At 43.8% G+C, this 16,240-nt stretch overlaps 1 protein-coding gene across 1 annotated transcript in view; it reads left to right on the top strand.

Annotated features, from left to right (window-relative positions):
- Positions 1 to 16,240, top strand: part of ATP8B3 (ATPase phospholipid transporting 8B3) — a 379,813-nt gene that overhangs the window by 199,109 nt on the left and 164,464 nt on the right. The window contains exons 13-14 of the mRNA XM_086947162.1: positions 3,676 to 3,884; positions 12,769 to 12,800. Coding sequence (XP_086803288.1) covers positions 3,676 to 3,884; positions 12,769 to 12,800 — 241 coding nt within the window. The remainder of the gene's footprint in view (positions 1 to 3,675; positions 3,885 to 12,768; positions 12,801 to 16,240) is intronic.

The raw sequence follows: 16,240 nt of genomic DNA, 5'->3' as shown, positions 1-16,240 counted from the left end.
ATGGCACCCAAGACATGGAACGACCTCCCTCAATAGAAAAAGTCCTTTGGTGCACTCAATATGTTTTTTAACGTACCTTTGCAAGGTACGTTAAAAAAGTCTACGCTATCTTAGAATGATAAATAAAACCAAAAATTAAAATATACGCCAGTCATGTGTGATGGCATCTGCAAAAAATGGTAATGCTGGGGACGTCATAACAGAGTGCCATTCTTCAGTTTTTTGCTGATGCTGCGTTCAGTATGGGTAACCTTTTTTTTTTGTTTTTACTAGTGCTGAACGGCATTGCCAAAAAACATTTGTAAAATTAATAGGTTTGCTTCACTGGAGCCAAAAGGGCGTGAACTACTCTCTTTGCCCATGCTGTGCCGTTAAAATGCTTTTCTTCATTTGGCTATTTACTTTTCTTGTTTACCTTCCTCTCAGTGGTTCCCCTCCCTCGCAGTTAAACTTCATTCCTACTGCAGCCTCCTTCACTTTTATAGGTATTGGGAGAGGAGTAGGTCTAACGGCTAGGGCGGTGGAGCTCGAATCTGGGGAACTGAGTTCGAATCTCGGCAATGACGCTGAACATCCTGTGATTCTGGGCAAAACACCTAATCTCCCTGTGCCTAACAAAAATGAATGTGTCCTCATGTAATGCAACTGGTGCTATGTAAAGCGCTCTGATACCCAATTCGGGTCAAGTGCGCCATATAAAACTCTGAAAAAAAATAAATAGGTATTCAGCTCTTTCTTATGGAAGCCACACTGCAGCATTCAGCGACCTCAACTTCTCTCACATTCTCGCCTCCTCTTCCCTTCTATTATGGCTCGTCTACCTTCTAGCTGAACGGCTCACACTTAAGACTCCTCTTCCTCATAGTTACTAATTCCCACTCTTACGTACTCCAGCTGTCTCACGCTGTCCTTCCTTATGTGGTACAAAAGGGGGTGGTGATGGACGGAGCATCTGAATCAATCAAACACTCACACCCAGTCAAAAGATCTGGGTTTAATCCATCACCGTTCTTTAGCCTACTCAGCCACCCCAGTTTGCCACTGGATTCAAGCAAGCCGGGCTGAAGACGGCTGGAATGCCAGAAACCGGTCCTCGGAAGCTTGTTTCCGGTCCAGGGAAGACATGGCTTGGCAGTTCGGGCTGGACTGTTCCCATGAGGCACAGGGTCAGACTGATTTACATATAGCCATGTCTGAACTGGGGTGGCAGAGTGGGCTAAAGAACGGTGATGGATTAAACCCAGATCTTTTGACTGGGTGTGAGTGTTTGATTGATTCAGATGCTCCATCCATCACCAGCCCCTTTTTTACCGCTTTTGGCCGCCATAAGTCTGGCAGGGTATGCTCAGACGTGAGTCCCTTGCTCACTTTGCCACTGGATTCAAGCAAGCCAGGCTGAAGACTGCTGGAATGCCAGAAACCGGTCCTCGGAAGCTTGTTTCTGGTCCGGGTAAAACATGGCTTGGCAGTTCGGGCTGGACTGTTCCCATGAGGCACAGGGTCAGACTGATTTGCATATAGCCATGTCTGAACTGGGGTGGCAGAGTTGGCTAAAGAACGGTGATGGATTAAACCCAGATCTTTTAACTGGGTGTGAGTGTTTGATTGATTCAGATGCTCTGTCCATCACCAACCCCTTTTGTACCGCTTTTGGCCGCCATAAGTGTGGCAGGGTATGCTCAGACGTGAGTCCCTTGCTCACTTTGGCACTGGATTCAAGCAAGCCGGGAAGAAGACGGCTAGAATGCCAGAAACCTGTCCTCGGAAGCTTGTTTCCGGTCCAGGGAAGACATGGCTTGGCAGTTCAGGCTGATCTGTTCCCATGAAGCACAGGGTCACACTGATTTGCATATAGCCATGTCTGAACTGGGGTGGCAGAGTGGGCTAAAGAACGGTGATGGATTAAACCCAGATCTTTTGACTGGGTGTGAGTGTTTGATTGATTCAGATGCTCCGTCCATCACCACCCCCTTTTCTACTGCTTTTGGCCGCCATAAGTGTGGCAGCGTATGCTCAGATGTGAGTCCCTTGCTCACTTTGCCACTGGATTCAAGTAAGCCGGGCTGAAGACGGCTGGAATGCCAGAAACCGGTCCTCGGAAGCTTGTTTCCGGTCCAGGGAAGACATGGCTTGGCCGTTCGGGCTGGACTATTCCCATGAGGCACAGGGTCAGACTGGTTTGCATATAGCCATGTCTGAACTGGGGTGGCAGAGTGGGCTAAAGAACGGTGATGGATTAAACCCAGATCTTTTGACTGGGTGTGAGTGTTTTATTGATTCAGATGCTCCGTCCATCACCACCCCCTTTTGTACCGTCCTTCCTTCTGTAGCACTTCACAGATTTCACTTATGCAGTGTCCCCCACTCAGTCTCCTAGCCCTGTGAATTTGTACCTCGTTATCCTTGTAAGCTTCATCTGCTTTTCTCTGGATCTTAAACCCCCCTCGCTTTCTCCTTCTAGCTTTTCCCCTCCACATGTATTGTTTTTGTGTTGTGTTGTGCTTACCTTTATATGGAGAATACTTCCCTATGTGAGGTGCCGAAGTGTTTGACGGTTGTGGGCATGCTATTCCATTGGTTGCGCTTAGTAGGAAGGGTTAGGTTTTGGGGCGTGACCTCGTGAGATGTGTTTTGATGTTATTCGTGAAGGAGAGAGTTATGCTCTTCTGTGCTTGCATAGCTTCCCAGGAGTTGGTCTTTCAATAACAAGGTAGATAAGACGTTAAAGCTTGTAAGGTGTTCTGGTGTCTCACTGAAAGCGTGAGGGACTACAAGTGAGGTCTAAGTGGAAAGTGCATAGGTGTTTTGCATGATTGACAGCAGTAATGCTCGTGTTACTGCGATCGTGTAACTGTGCGTATATCTTGAGTGGAGCCAAGGTGAGTGAGAGACAGCTGTCCGTATTGCAGACGTAGGATGGAAATGACCCCACATTATGTGCCAGACAACCCCTCAACTTCCCGCTTTTTCTCCTTCCACTGCCTCCTCTTCACGCACCTCAACCTCCACTCTGTGCTTTTGCTTTCTAGCTCTTCCTCACATGTTTCCGCTTAAACTCGCTTTTACCGTATAGATACTCACAGGGCCAGACTGGTTAACAGCCACTCCTGCAGTAGGTTGGAGGCTAAGGGGCTTCTGTGAGGGCAGGATCGGCTGCCATAACCAAACATTCCCCATTCAGTATAACTTTGTGCCACTCACATCTTCACAAATGTACTCTTTTCTACTGTTTCTTAATCTGATTGCCACTCACATTCTGATCTCCTCTAATTCCTAAATAGCTTGTTTTACTCTACCTTACTCCAGCCCCTTCTCTCGGTACAGCACTTTTCTACTCTCATTTGCACAAAGTTTCCCATATATGAGCCTCCTCTCCTTTCCTCTCCACCACATCCTTGGAGAGCATGTCTTCTTCTGCATGTGCTGGATCCACATCACGGCCATCACCGTAAAGATCCTGTGCTTCCAACTCCTTTTTTGTGGAATATTTTCTGCACTTTATTAGTACATCATATGTCCTCCATAGCCTTAGCTTATTACTCCTCCATTGCCTAAACTCTTGTTTCTATTTGTTTGTATCTTAGGTTGTACATTTTATGAGACATACTGACCAGACCATCATAATTGGTCGAAGTATTTACAGTCACAGAATATTATTTTTTCTGCGTCCAATAGGTTGGAGTTTATTCACCTGGTTCACAGTCTGCTTATTGGCTGGGATATCGAGATGTACTATGCTGCCAAGGACACACCAGCGAAGGCCAGATCTACCAGCTTGAATGACCTGCTTGGGCAAATTGAGTACATCTTCTCGGATAAAACGGGCACCTTGACACAGAATATAATGACTTTCAAAAAGTGTTGTGTCAACGGGAGAATATATGGTAACCCAATCTCAGATTGTTTTATAGTAGACTGTTACTCTCATCAAACCTCTTCCCTCAATATGGTTTCTACTCAATCCCATTGCTTGGTTTTATTTATCTCTTGCATGAGAGGAGGCTGGACTAGCGGGGTTAAGATAAACATTGGGACCAGGCATGAGTCAGGGTCACTCAGCGAGGAATACGCAGAGAAGTCATTTCCTTAATTTCCTATACCACCCATTGCCAATACTTGGAATTCTTGCCTCCCAGGGAAAAGATCCGCTCTGCTAAACACCTAAATAAAACAGAGATTTTTCAGATTTTAAGAACATAGGCCCGATGTAGGTAAATCTCATTTACCGACTCTAGAATACCGAATTTTACCGATTCGGTATTCTAGATTCAGTAAATGAGATGTAGGGAACAATTCGGTAATTGTTATCGAATCGGTATGATTCGGTAATTACCGAATCGGTATTTACCGATTCGGTAATTGCCATTGATTCCTATATGAATCAATGTCAATTACCGAATCGGTAAATACCGATTCGGTAAAATTATCAAATTGTCAAGGGGGACAGAGTGTCACTTTGACACCCTGTTGCACCCCTGATTCTGGCTTGTGTGCCATGTGACACACATACATGCCCTTAGGGCATGTATGTGTGCCACATGGCACAGGTGTGCATGCACAGATGTGCATGTACACTGGAATTCGTTATTTACCACAAAATATTATTTCGTGGTAAATAACAAATTCTTAAGGGCCTGTGGCACTGTTTTCAGTGCCACCTACATCTAGATTTACCGAATCTGTACAATTGAAGCCCCCTACATCTGAAACTCCAAATACCGGTCGGTAACGGCCGAAATCGGCCGTTACCAACCGGTATTTGGCCACCTACATCTGGCCCATAGTTGTTATGGTTTGGAGGCAACACCTCTACTTTAGTAGAACGAAGGCCTTTTGTCCTTCGAAACTACATCTCTGCTCAGAAGAGCTGAAAGGTTGAAGAAAGCTTTTGGACTGCCCACTGGCAATTTTGCTCACAGATCTCAAAGGAACCCTCCTTTTTACAAGTTGAAGGCATCCAGGGCAGTGAAAGGGACGAGGGAAGCAGAGGTGACTGGGCTGCAAGAGCACTCAACAGACACAGTGCCTTGTTTGGCTTCAGTAGTCCATCTTGGGAGGTGTACGGTCTTGCGATATGGGCAAGGGCTGAGCAGAAATTACTTTGATGTTTAATTTCTGTTGCTTTACTGGCACTAATAGGCCCAGACTCCTCCGGCTATATTCTCTAATGAGCTGGAAATCCTTCCAGTTGTTGTATTTCATCAGCTCCTGAAATGAAAGTGGCACTTTGGCAACAACGAAATAAATTTCTACAATGATCATAAGGAAGAAGACAAGCGAGAAATAAGATCTGATCATCCAAGGGTGTGATGAAAATGCGAAGTTGCAAATGAGGGAAAGGTGCACAGCTACAGTGATCAAAACTCAGAGGGAGAACTGAGAGGAGGAGAGCTATTAAAAGACTGTTCAGTGACAGGCATTCACCCGAGAGAGATGGAATGCTCATTCAATGGGGTGCATCATGATGGCATTACGCTTCTTCATTAGACATTTTGCACCTTGTCCATTTAGAATTATGGCTCTGTGAATACACAATATGGATCAATGGATTCTTTTTAAAATTGACTTGGGAGATGTGCAGTGTCTGTATTAGCAAACACACAAACGGTGATGGGAGGAATGCTTGCAATAAGTCTAACCCCTGGCAGTCACTCAAGGTAGCATTTGAAGCAACTGTTCTTTTGCCCACCATGCCACCTCAGTTTGGACTCAGCCATATGCAATCAGACTTTGTCCTGCTCCAACAGGAACAGTCCAGTCTGAACAGCAAAGCCAGGTTTCTCCGTACAGGAACACAAGCAACCCAAGACCGGGTAAGACCTGATCGGGGCTATTCAGTCAATTAAAGCTTGGTTCCAGTAGTTTATGCCAGAGCCTCGATTGGCAGTTCAGGACGGACTGTTCCCATGGCGAGCAGGGTCAGTACTGATTTACATAAGGCTGGTTTGAATGCTACAGGAGCGTTTACCAGTGGTTATACTATGTGCAAGCACTCATCCCATCCCCTTGTATATGCATTAAAGTGTCTTTCCTAGATTTCCTCGATTCTCAGTACAGAAAACCGAAGTGTGCATATTAGCCAAACCCAATCTTCAAACAGGAAAAGTACCGTGCACATACTTGTCAAATCCTATATGCACTGGAAAAGGTGGCGTGCCCATAACAGACACACAGTAGGACTCAGTAGGACTTATTTATAAGGCTCTTCTGGCTAAGTTTCACCTTGAGTTTTACTGAATGGCTATACTGATTTTACTTCCTCCTGTTTGTGGTTCACTGTAAGTGACCAGGCCACTTCAACACTTAATCGCTGTGAAAATAGAGTCATATAACATGTCAAAAAAGCAGACACAGCCTTTGTAATGTGTAGAAATGATATACTACATTTAATATCCAAACCTCAATTCTAACTGAATATGAGCATTAGTATATATTTAATGCATATTAAGTGTATGTATATCTTTCTAGCAATTTCCTAGCTTTCCTAAATGTAGTTTGCAGTTCAAAGTTTTTAGTGTTTAGATTTCAGTGACGATTTTTTTATCACTCAGAGTTGTTTTGTTCAAATTTCCACTGAAATCTAAGCAAATCACCAGCTATGGACGCCTTCCTTTTTGACATGGTTTTTTTCCGCCTCCGACCGCCACGTTGAAGAGGCTGCCCTAGTTCTGCAGCTACTCAGAAGAACCAACCTATTGGGAAAAGCCCCAATATTCCAATAGGCCAGACTGCTCCTGAGACCGAGGAGTGAACCAGGTAAAGTACTCGTGCAGATCAATGGCCTAAGCCAAGAACACCGCGCTCTACTCTGATGAAAGCAAATCCACTCATGCAATGGAAAATTGAGCACATAATGATTGCAAGAGGCAGGCAGCAGCAGGCCCATCACAATACTTTTGATTGAAAAAAAATCCATCTGTTTCGAGAAAAACAAAATGATTTGCTGTGATACGGCGAGCAGCGCTGTGTGTTGAGAACATCAACAAAACCTGAGCTCTCACTTACATCTTCGAAAGTAAACTTTGGAAAATCTGACCAAGCATTGACGTCCTCTATTGACTCTGTTACAAAAGCTGGGGATTTGATATGCATACAGGAGCAGACTGGAGGAACCAAATATCACTCCAGACAGCAAGTGCAATGCTTGACATATGAGTGCAGCCTTTATATGATTGTATTCGTAGCACTGTGTGGTCATTGTGTGGAAGTATAAGCACCCACCATAAGAGTCGCAAGCTACAACACCTCAGCATTAAAGCAAAAAGCGTTAGCATTATTGCACTTGCTGCTGCCGTCATCCAGAGGCTGAAATACACGCACAGGCCCTGGAGTAAGGCCCAGAGTTAGCGTATTCTCCAGCATGTACAACCTTGAGATGTAACTCTTACAGTAGTTGAATGATACAGCAAGTCCTTCTCCATGGACGTCATTTAGTGATAGCCATGGATAGCTTTAAGAGCCCCTCTTCTGTGGTTTGCTTCCTTGCTCATCTCCTCAGGACCAAAGGGGGAACTCCAGAGGTGCTAAGGGTGCGATACGGTATGAGCTCTGTTATGTCAATGGGGAGGGTGGTGCTCAGTGCCCCTTTCACTACCCTAGGCATTTTGTTGAAATAACCACATACGTCTATAGCTCATCTCATAGCAGAAGATGTGAGTCGTGTTCTTTGAGGTCTTTCCTCACCTAAAGCTACCACCTTATTTGTGCATTCACTGTTATCTGCAACACTGGTGAAATGAGGATTTAACAGCTACACTGGTGCCACGCACCAGTTTCATTTCAAAGTTTAACAGCTATCCAAGTCGAAAGCAATGCCACCCATTAAGTCAAGTGCCTATGATGCAGGTTTCATAACGCTCCCACCCATCTCTGTGCACATCTGTAGATGTATACTATTTCTGGCTCCCTGCATCTTTTCCATGAGTTAGCAATAGCTGATAATTCATTTTTACCAAGATGTAGCCAGTCAGATAGGAGCTGATGGAACAGGCGTGGTAGTAGATCAGCAAGATGCCCTGATGCTGCTCTGATCTGGCACACTGCATAACAACATGCAAGTCCCCAGGTCACAATTTAGACTTGTGGTTTGTGATGATGGTTTGCACAGCACCATGCTGCACAGTTGGCCCACATAATGCAGAGGCATGGGTTGTGGGAGCACTCACCTTTTGCTTATTTGTCACCTTCAATTATGCAGGGGTGGCGCATGCTGGTGAATGCAGGACTCTGTTCTTGGCAGTAAACCTGAAATACTGAGGGTGGTCATCAAAGGACAAACCAGAGGATTTCACTACCAGCTGCAATAGTCAATGCATTGCCTATCAAGAGATCACTGACAAATATAATTCACCTGCCCAAACAAACACAAGTACGGCTATACCTTTTGAAAAAAGGGATGTAAGCTTCTGAATTGGCCCTGTGTGTGCCTAATCATCTCAACTGTGCTAAGTATGCTTTTTACATCAGATAAAATGTTCCTTTAGAGGAAGGTGGAGGGCAGAGTCAAGGCAAGACACCCTTCTAATGAGTTCCACCACTGCTACAGAAACCTCCTCATTTGTGCAACCTCCAATATCTTCAAATTTCTATATTGCACGTTGGGAAATGACCCCAAATAAATACACCTAGAACACATAGCCTGATGTTTTGCAACTCTGATGGGACATTGTCAACTTGGTCCTTTCCTTTTTTTTTTTTTTAAATATCTTTATTCAAAAGTTTTTTTCCCCCCCCACTTTTTTCTTTTACATCCGGTGTATTTACAACGTTACACAGTTTTTTACAACATATACAGATTTGTATTAATAACTAAAAAAAGAAAAAAGAAAAAATACAGATTTAAAACACAGAAACACTGAGCATGAGTATAGTACATCCTGCATCCTATCTATTAATCTTATAGATCTAACAAATTGCTCAATTACTACCACAGATAAGTTTCCTACTTTTCCATTGCTCAATGGGAAACCATATCTTACCCCCCAGAGCTTTTGCCTTCCTTCCTTTTCTGTCATATATGGCCCTCTCTAAGTTGTATGTAGATAATAGTCTTGCTACCCAAGTCTGGAATGACGGTGCTGATTTCTCCTTCCACGCTTTTGCGACAACTATCCTATATACTGCTGTAACCATGAATAGGAATTCTGGATAAGTTGTATTTTCCTCTAAGCTTACCCCCAGAGTTATCAGCTCCTCAGTTAATTTAGTTTTTATTCCCAGTGATTTCTCCAGAAACTCTTCTATTGCCAATTTTAAAGTGTATAATTGCGGACAGTTTGCAAACATATGTGTTATATTAGCCTGTGTTGAATTACACCTTGGACACGTTATTCCAGTAGAGCCTCCCCAGCTGGCTATTCTGGCCGGTGTGAAATATAGTGAGTAAACTGTTTTATAGTGTTGGGTTTGGAGTGTAGCTGAGCATAAAATAGTTCGACCAAAATCTAAGGAAATTTGTAGGTCTTCCGGTCGTGCCTTAACCTGTTCTCTCCATTTATTACTATATTTCTCTCTGTCATCTATTTTGTAAACTTGTAGCTCTGCATACAACTGTCTTATTGAGCATAAGAGGCTGCTTCCCAGGTAATCCATTATCCTACAACTCTCCATCCCTCCTGCACCCCCTGTTTTTGTATGGAAGTAGCTCCTCACTTGTAGATATTTGAAGAAGCTGTTCCCAGCTATATTATACCTATGCTGTATGTTTTGGAACGTTAAGATTGCTCCCCCTGCGTCCATTAGGTCCCCCAATTTCTTGATCCCTTTCTCATCCCATTCCTTCATAGCTGTGTCGCAAAATATTTCCATGGGGAGATCATTATTCATATAGAGCCTTAAGTACCTATTATACCTTCCCAGTCCCAGTTTTTTCTTTATTGCTTTCCAAACTTTATAGATCGCACTCAGGGTCTTAAATCTTGTATGTTTAAAGTATGCGAAGTCCACAGTTGTTACTAAAGCGTTTTCTGCCGCTTTACCTAAGAGGGCTTCATATACATTCGCCGGCCACTTTCTCCCCTCCTCCTCCTGAGCACTTCCGCCTAATAATCCTTTGGAGTATTGCAGAGCTGTTGCCCAGTAATAGAATCTAAAATCAGGTGCTCCCCAGCCTCCCCTCTCTCGTGGAAGAGTTAAAAACCGGTACGCCCTACGTGTCTTCCCCTGTGCCCAAATTAATTTATTTATTACTGATTCTATTTTGTTAAACCATATACCTTCAATAAATAGTGGAATTGCCCTAAACAAATATAAAAATTTCGGAAAAGTAACCATTTTAATAAAGTTGATTCTGCCCATAAGAGTCAAGTGTAAGTTATTGACCCTCTCTAGGTTACTTTTGACCTTGGCTAGCAATGGTTCCAGATTTATCTCTACTAATTTTCCTAAATCTGCCGTCACCTTAACACCCAAGTATTTTGTGTCTGAGACAACTCTTGCATCTACAAATGTAGTGTGTCTATTCTGAATTACCTGTGTTTTACCCCTATTTATTAGATATCCAGGCACCTCTCCAAATTTTCTTGCCTCCTGTTCTATTTCAACCAGTGACTCCTCTGGTGTCGGTGTTATAACAGCCACATCATCCGCATAGGCAAATAGTTTATACTCTTTTCCGTGTAATAAGACTGGATTAATCCCCCTATTTTTTGTGAGTCTTCTCAGGTAGGGATCTAGATATATTGCGAATAGTAGAGGTGAAGCTGGGCATCCCTGCCTAGTCCCCCGTCTGATCTGTACTGCGTTGGAATAGGATCTGTTAATACGTATCCTGGCGCTAGGATGTTTATATAGTGCCTGGACTGCAGTTATATATCCTTGCCCTATACCAGCCCACTCCATAGCCTTCCATAGGTACACCCATGAGACCCTGTCGAAAGCCTTCTCGGCATCCAAAAAGATAGCCGCAACAGGATCACCTAAGGCCGCTGCAGCATCCAATATAGTAATCAGCTGTCTAGTGTGTTCAGTGGTTCCTTTACCTGGTATAAATCCATGTTGTGTAGGGGAGACCACCCTCTCTATCACCTTACTCAGTCTATTGGCCAGTGCCTTAGAGAATATCTTTGCATCAGCATTAAGCAACGTAATGGGTCTATAAGAACCCGGCTCAGTGGGGGGTTTATCTTTTTTCAGGATCACAATTATATCAGCGCCCGCCCAAGATTGAGGAACTATTCTGCCTCCCTGTGCCAAACAGCAGATTGACCAAATATCTTTAGCTAGTACCTCCCAAAAAGTTTTGTAGAATTCTACCGGGATCTGGTCTTGTCCCGTTGCTTTGCCAGATGGTAAGCTGAATATTGCATCCCTTATCTCCTGTACCGTTAGCTGCATATCTAGTTTATCCCTTTCTTCTATGCTCAACCCCTCTTGTAGGCCTTGCCTTAAGTATTCCAGACTTTTCGTCTCTATCTCTTCATCATTTTTATCTTGCTCATATAGCCTCTCATAAAATCTTCTGAACACCTCCTGCACCTCTTCCACTTTGTTAACGATTATCCCATTGCAGTCCTTAATTTCTTTAATCTCGCCTGCAGCTAGCGTTTGCCCTTTTATTCCATCTCTGCCCCGTCTGTCCTTCCTTAGTATTCCTCCCTGCCGTCCTTGTCCCTTTTCAACATCTTTATTTCTTTTCAAATATTCATCCCTTCCTTCGACCCGTGTGTATTGGCGTGCTTTACATGAGTACCAGTGACATCAAACAAGGTCGCATTCATTATTGTGTTTTTTAGGCACACAGAGATTGAGTGATTTGCCCAGAATCACAGGATATTGAGCCAACGCCGAGACTCAGACCTGGTTTCCCAGATTCAAAGTCGGCAGCTATGGATGTTATGCCACATCCTCTCCCACATCCTCGTCACATACTTCCCTCTCCTGTTCTCCTTTTCACTTTATCCTTCCTTTTCGTCAGTTTGTCTTTCTTTCTTTTCTTCTCTTTCTTCCTCTGTCATTGTCTCTCTCTTCTTTTCCCTATTCCTTGCCCTTTTCCTTCTTTAATTCTTCAAAATATTTCCTTCCCTTTTCCTTCCTTGCATCCTAATTTTCCCTCTCCCTGCCCTGCATTTTTCCCTACTGTCTTCCTTCATACCCTTCTATCACTTTTCTACACCTTATATTCTTTCTAGGGCAGGGTTCTCAAACCCTTTCAATACTGAGTTTCTCAAGTTTATTGAAAATCATACTCACTAATATTATTAGTGTCGTAATAGCGAGCATATCCAACACAATTACATTGTGACCATACCATGCTAGACTGTCAGTAGTGATCACTCCAGTGAATCAGGCAGGGTTGCTAGCAGTAATGTAAAAAAAGGCTCTAGCAATTTGGAAGGCCTCTACATGGGTAATACATCACAGCCATAGCTGCAATGCCCCTGGCACAAAAGTAATAATATGAATAATAAGTTTACTCAATGCAACATGATTGATCAGTCACATATCAACTTTAAATAGATTTTGCAAATTCAACCATTTTTCTCCAAACATCAGCTTCTGAAAAAAGTTCTGAAAATACACACATTTTCATTGAAAACATGCTTTTCAATTTTGTTATACGTATATTAATTAAACAAATGAAAAGCGTGAGTGCGTGCTCATACACACACACACATGTAGCTGAAAAGCGAAACATTTTGGAATAAATAAGCATATCCTGTTTCTGAAGTGTGTTTTTTCCATACATATAGTCTCTTTAAACCTGTAATTTGAGTACAATAAATTATCATTTTGCGAAACAGTTTTCTAATTACCTTTTTCTTTTACAAGGGACAACTTCGGACAGCAAAAAAGAGCTCCAGGTATGAATTTTTGTATTTTAATATCTTAGGCACCAATATCAACATAGGTAAAAAGGTAAAACATACAATTATCTAACATAAAGTAACAACATACTACCTAAATAATTGAATAATACTAAAACCATAAATTATTGATAAAAAGACATTAAAGGACAGAAGGAAAACCACTTCTGTAAAATAGTAACAAATCATGCATAAAGCTCAACAAATTTGAAGTATAGTTTTAGTCAACCATAAAGCCATTTTTCGAGTGCCCTTGAAAATCCATCTCTCTTCAGATTGTGAAATGGTTGCAACATATTTGAAAAACATAATTAGAAGGCTGCAGTAAAGCTGTCATTTTGGCTATTTTGGGCTCCTGTTTAGCCACCCTTGGATATCTTTTCTCTTGGTCCTAGGCAGGGTCGGATTGGGATCACAATTTGGCCCGAGCACTGACGAAAAAAATGGCCCACATTCAAGGGGCGTGGCCCACAATTAAGGGGCGTGGCCCACATTCAAGGGGCGTGCCCTTTCATGAAACACCATTTGGTTACACACGTCAATGACCTTGAATATTAGATGTAAATACATTAAGAATTGGACAAGTATGGTAGTGCACTGTCCAGTGACCAGCTGAAAGAGGATATCAAAGAGCAGAAATTGGATTATAAATTCAAATCTGTTCCGAACAGGGGCCCAAAAATATATTTGGCCAAGGGCCCCCAAAAACCTTAAGATGTTTGGCACAGACAAGGAATGAAAGTGAGAGGATACTGTTCTTGCACAGGACACAGGGCCAAGGTGACAATGGTGCCATGCTGAGTAACTAAAAAAAGAGCAAGTCCCCTTTCTGCCACAACATTATTGGAGCCCTCCAGGGAAGGAGCACCGAATAAGCAGCGAAGCCCCTGCTATTACTAACCTACTCAGCCCTCCCCAGACCTTCAGCTCAGGAGCACATGAATAGCAGTAGGGCCCCTACAATTAGTAAATTAATCAGCCCTCCCCAGCCCTCCAGGCCTCAGGGCAATGTCCTGGCAGGGAAGCACAAAACACAGCTGCTGGGTCATCCATGGTAGCCAGGGGGAGGCTGAGGTGAAGATGGTGCAAGTTGCAAAGATCACCTGGCCCCCACAGCGAGACCCATTCTTCCTCGCCCACTATGCCCTGAATGTGAAGGGCTGTGGGCGAGGTGTTAAAACTAACACTGTTTAGGTGCTGCGTGGGCCCCAGGGGAGCCGAGCTGAAAATTGCCCAAAGGCCTGAGCAACACCTGGCCCCCAGGGAGGCTGATTTTTGCAAACAATCACCCCCTCCCCAGCCACCCTCAGCGTGATTGCTTTGCAGGGCAGGGGGTGAAAGAGAGGCACAGCTGATAATCGCTGGGGCCGCACAGTGAAGCTGCATTCATTTCTCTGTCTCTGTCTCCGTGCACTCTGTGGGCCGTTTTTTCTCCCCTTTCCAAGTCCACAGAGAGCACGGAGACAGAGACAGAGAAATTAATGCAGCTTAACTGTGCTGCTGGGAAAGGGAGAAAAAAAAAGGTTCACAGAGGGCACGGAGACACTGGCCCTTCGGCCGATGCCCGAATGCCCGCATTGCCAATCCGCCCCTGGTCCTAGGTCAGTCAATCAGTTGTTACCAGACATTAAAGAAGCCCTTAGTGTGGCTGGCTAAGACAAACGAGGTAAAGATGTCCAGGGCACTGATTAGACAGATCAGACTGCCTTTGGAATCGAGCATGAGAAACAAAAGATGCAGCTGAGGACTTGCTTCAGCAGTAGTGGCTGCTACGGGGCAGCAGTGGTGGGGAGGGGGGTGCTACAATAAAAAAGGAAAAATAGGGGAAAAAAATAATATGTAAACTTACCTTACCAGCGGCCCCCTCTCGTCCATCCTTCTTGCCATGACGCAGGAACAGGAAACACCCAGGCTTCGAGACTCCTCTAGCAATCACGACGCTGCTGATGGCAGCAACGTGATTGGTCTGAGCGCCATGGTTCGACCCTCAAATGGGGAGTGGGGGCCTGTGCATGTTCTCCACTCAAGTTGTACATTACAGCCGGTGGGTGTAGAACAAAGTGCGCACGAATGTTTGGCTGGCCCAAGGAAACCGGTCATGCGCACTTGGAGAGTGCCACCACTCCTCCCCTGCTCTGCTGGCAACCCCGCCCAAAGCGCCCGCACTTACAGAACCACTAGGGAAAAATGAAATGGTAATAACATGGCGTTATTATCATTTTATTTTTCTTGTGGGGCGACGCTTCTACGCCTTAGCGGAGGACCCGCCCCAGTGCTTCAGTTGGGGTTTTCTGTATTAACATATGGTTACATTGGCAGGAATAGCTCGAAAAAGGTAAAAACGTCTTTATTATTTTATTGGGAGCATTGCTGCTTAAAATGTTAACTTGTAGACCTGGAGCCTAAGGGAAAATTGTACTCTTTTCAAATAAATCCCAATCCCTTATCCCTATCATGCCTCACCTCCCATCATTTTAAATCTAACTACTACTTCTATAGAACAGCATTTAGCATCTGCTGTCCGCTCCTTAGTGAACCCTTCTTGTGGGTTGAAACTCTCTGCCACTGGTTGGACCCTTTACACTTGGACGCTGCTATCTTTAAATATCCCTTGATGGCATCTTCTGCGCTACTTGGAGGACCCTGCAGACCATCTATTACAATGTTGTAGTCATTCTAGGGTGTGCCATCTCTGTATCTGGGCTGAACCCATAGACCCACTATGGTGGTGCCTATAGCTTATTGTTCGGATATGCCATCACCACTACAGTGAGATCTTCAATGGAGAAACTCCTGTTCTCCAAGTTAGCAGAATATGCAATTGTGACTAGGTACTCACGGATGGTGTATGTAAAGGCAAACCCCTCTCAAGTTGTAGCACAGCTACAAGCCTCACACCCAATACCAAAATGATTCAAACATAGACAAATATAAATACAGCAATCTATCCATTATGCAAAACAGAGTAGCTACTCACTTGACTATCTTGAAAGCACCCTTGGTCATGATTTGTGATGGAAATTGAATATTCTGGTGGACCCACTGAAATTGTGGAACCCGCAGAATATTCTTGAAAGATTTTAATAATCTGTTGAGACAATATGAAAACACTCATTCTCTTCCAGGTACTGTTGATAATTTCCAGTAATTACAGGAGGCTAGTAATATTGCACTGCAGTTGGATAAACATAATACTCCACACATTTGACTTTTCAAGGGTATCTAATTTGAGCAGTCGAGGCATTCTCCAGAATATGATTACTCACAAACATTCTCCCAGGGGCTAACATGTTTGATCTGTGGTGGGACCCAGGGCACCATTGATGCCAGCAAGTTGGCAAAGGGGGAGAGGAGGTTTAAAATGGGCATATGTGAAGCAAAGCAAGTACATCTAGTGGCTGGAGTGCACAATGTGAAACCAGAAACCTGAAAACCCT

The sequence above is a fragment of the Lissotriton vulgaris genome, chromosome 12 (assembly GCF_964263255.1).
Source record: "Lissotriton vulgaris chromosome 12, aLisVul1.2, whole genome shotgun sequence".
Lineage (NCBI taxonomy): Eukaryota > Metazoa > Chordata > Amphibia > Caudata > Salamandridae > Lissotriton > Lissotriton vulgaris.
The sequence above is the reverse complement of the archived record's forward strand: the minus strand, read 5'-3'. Positions and strand labels throughout refer to the sequence as shown.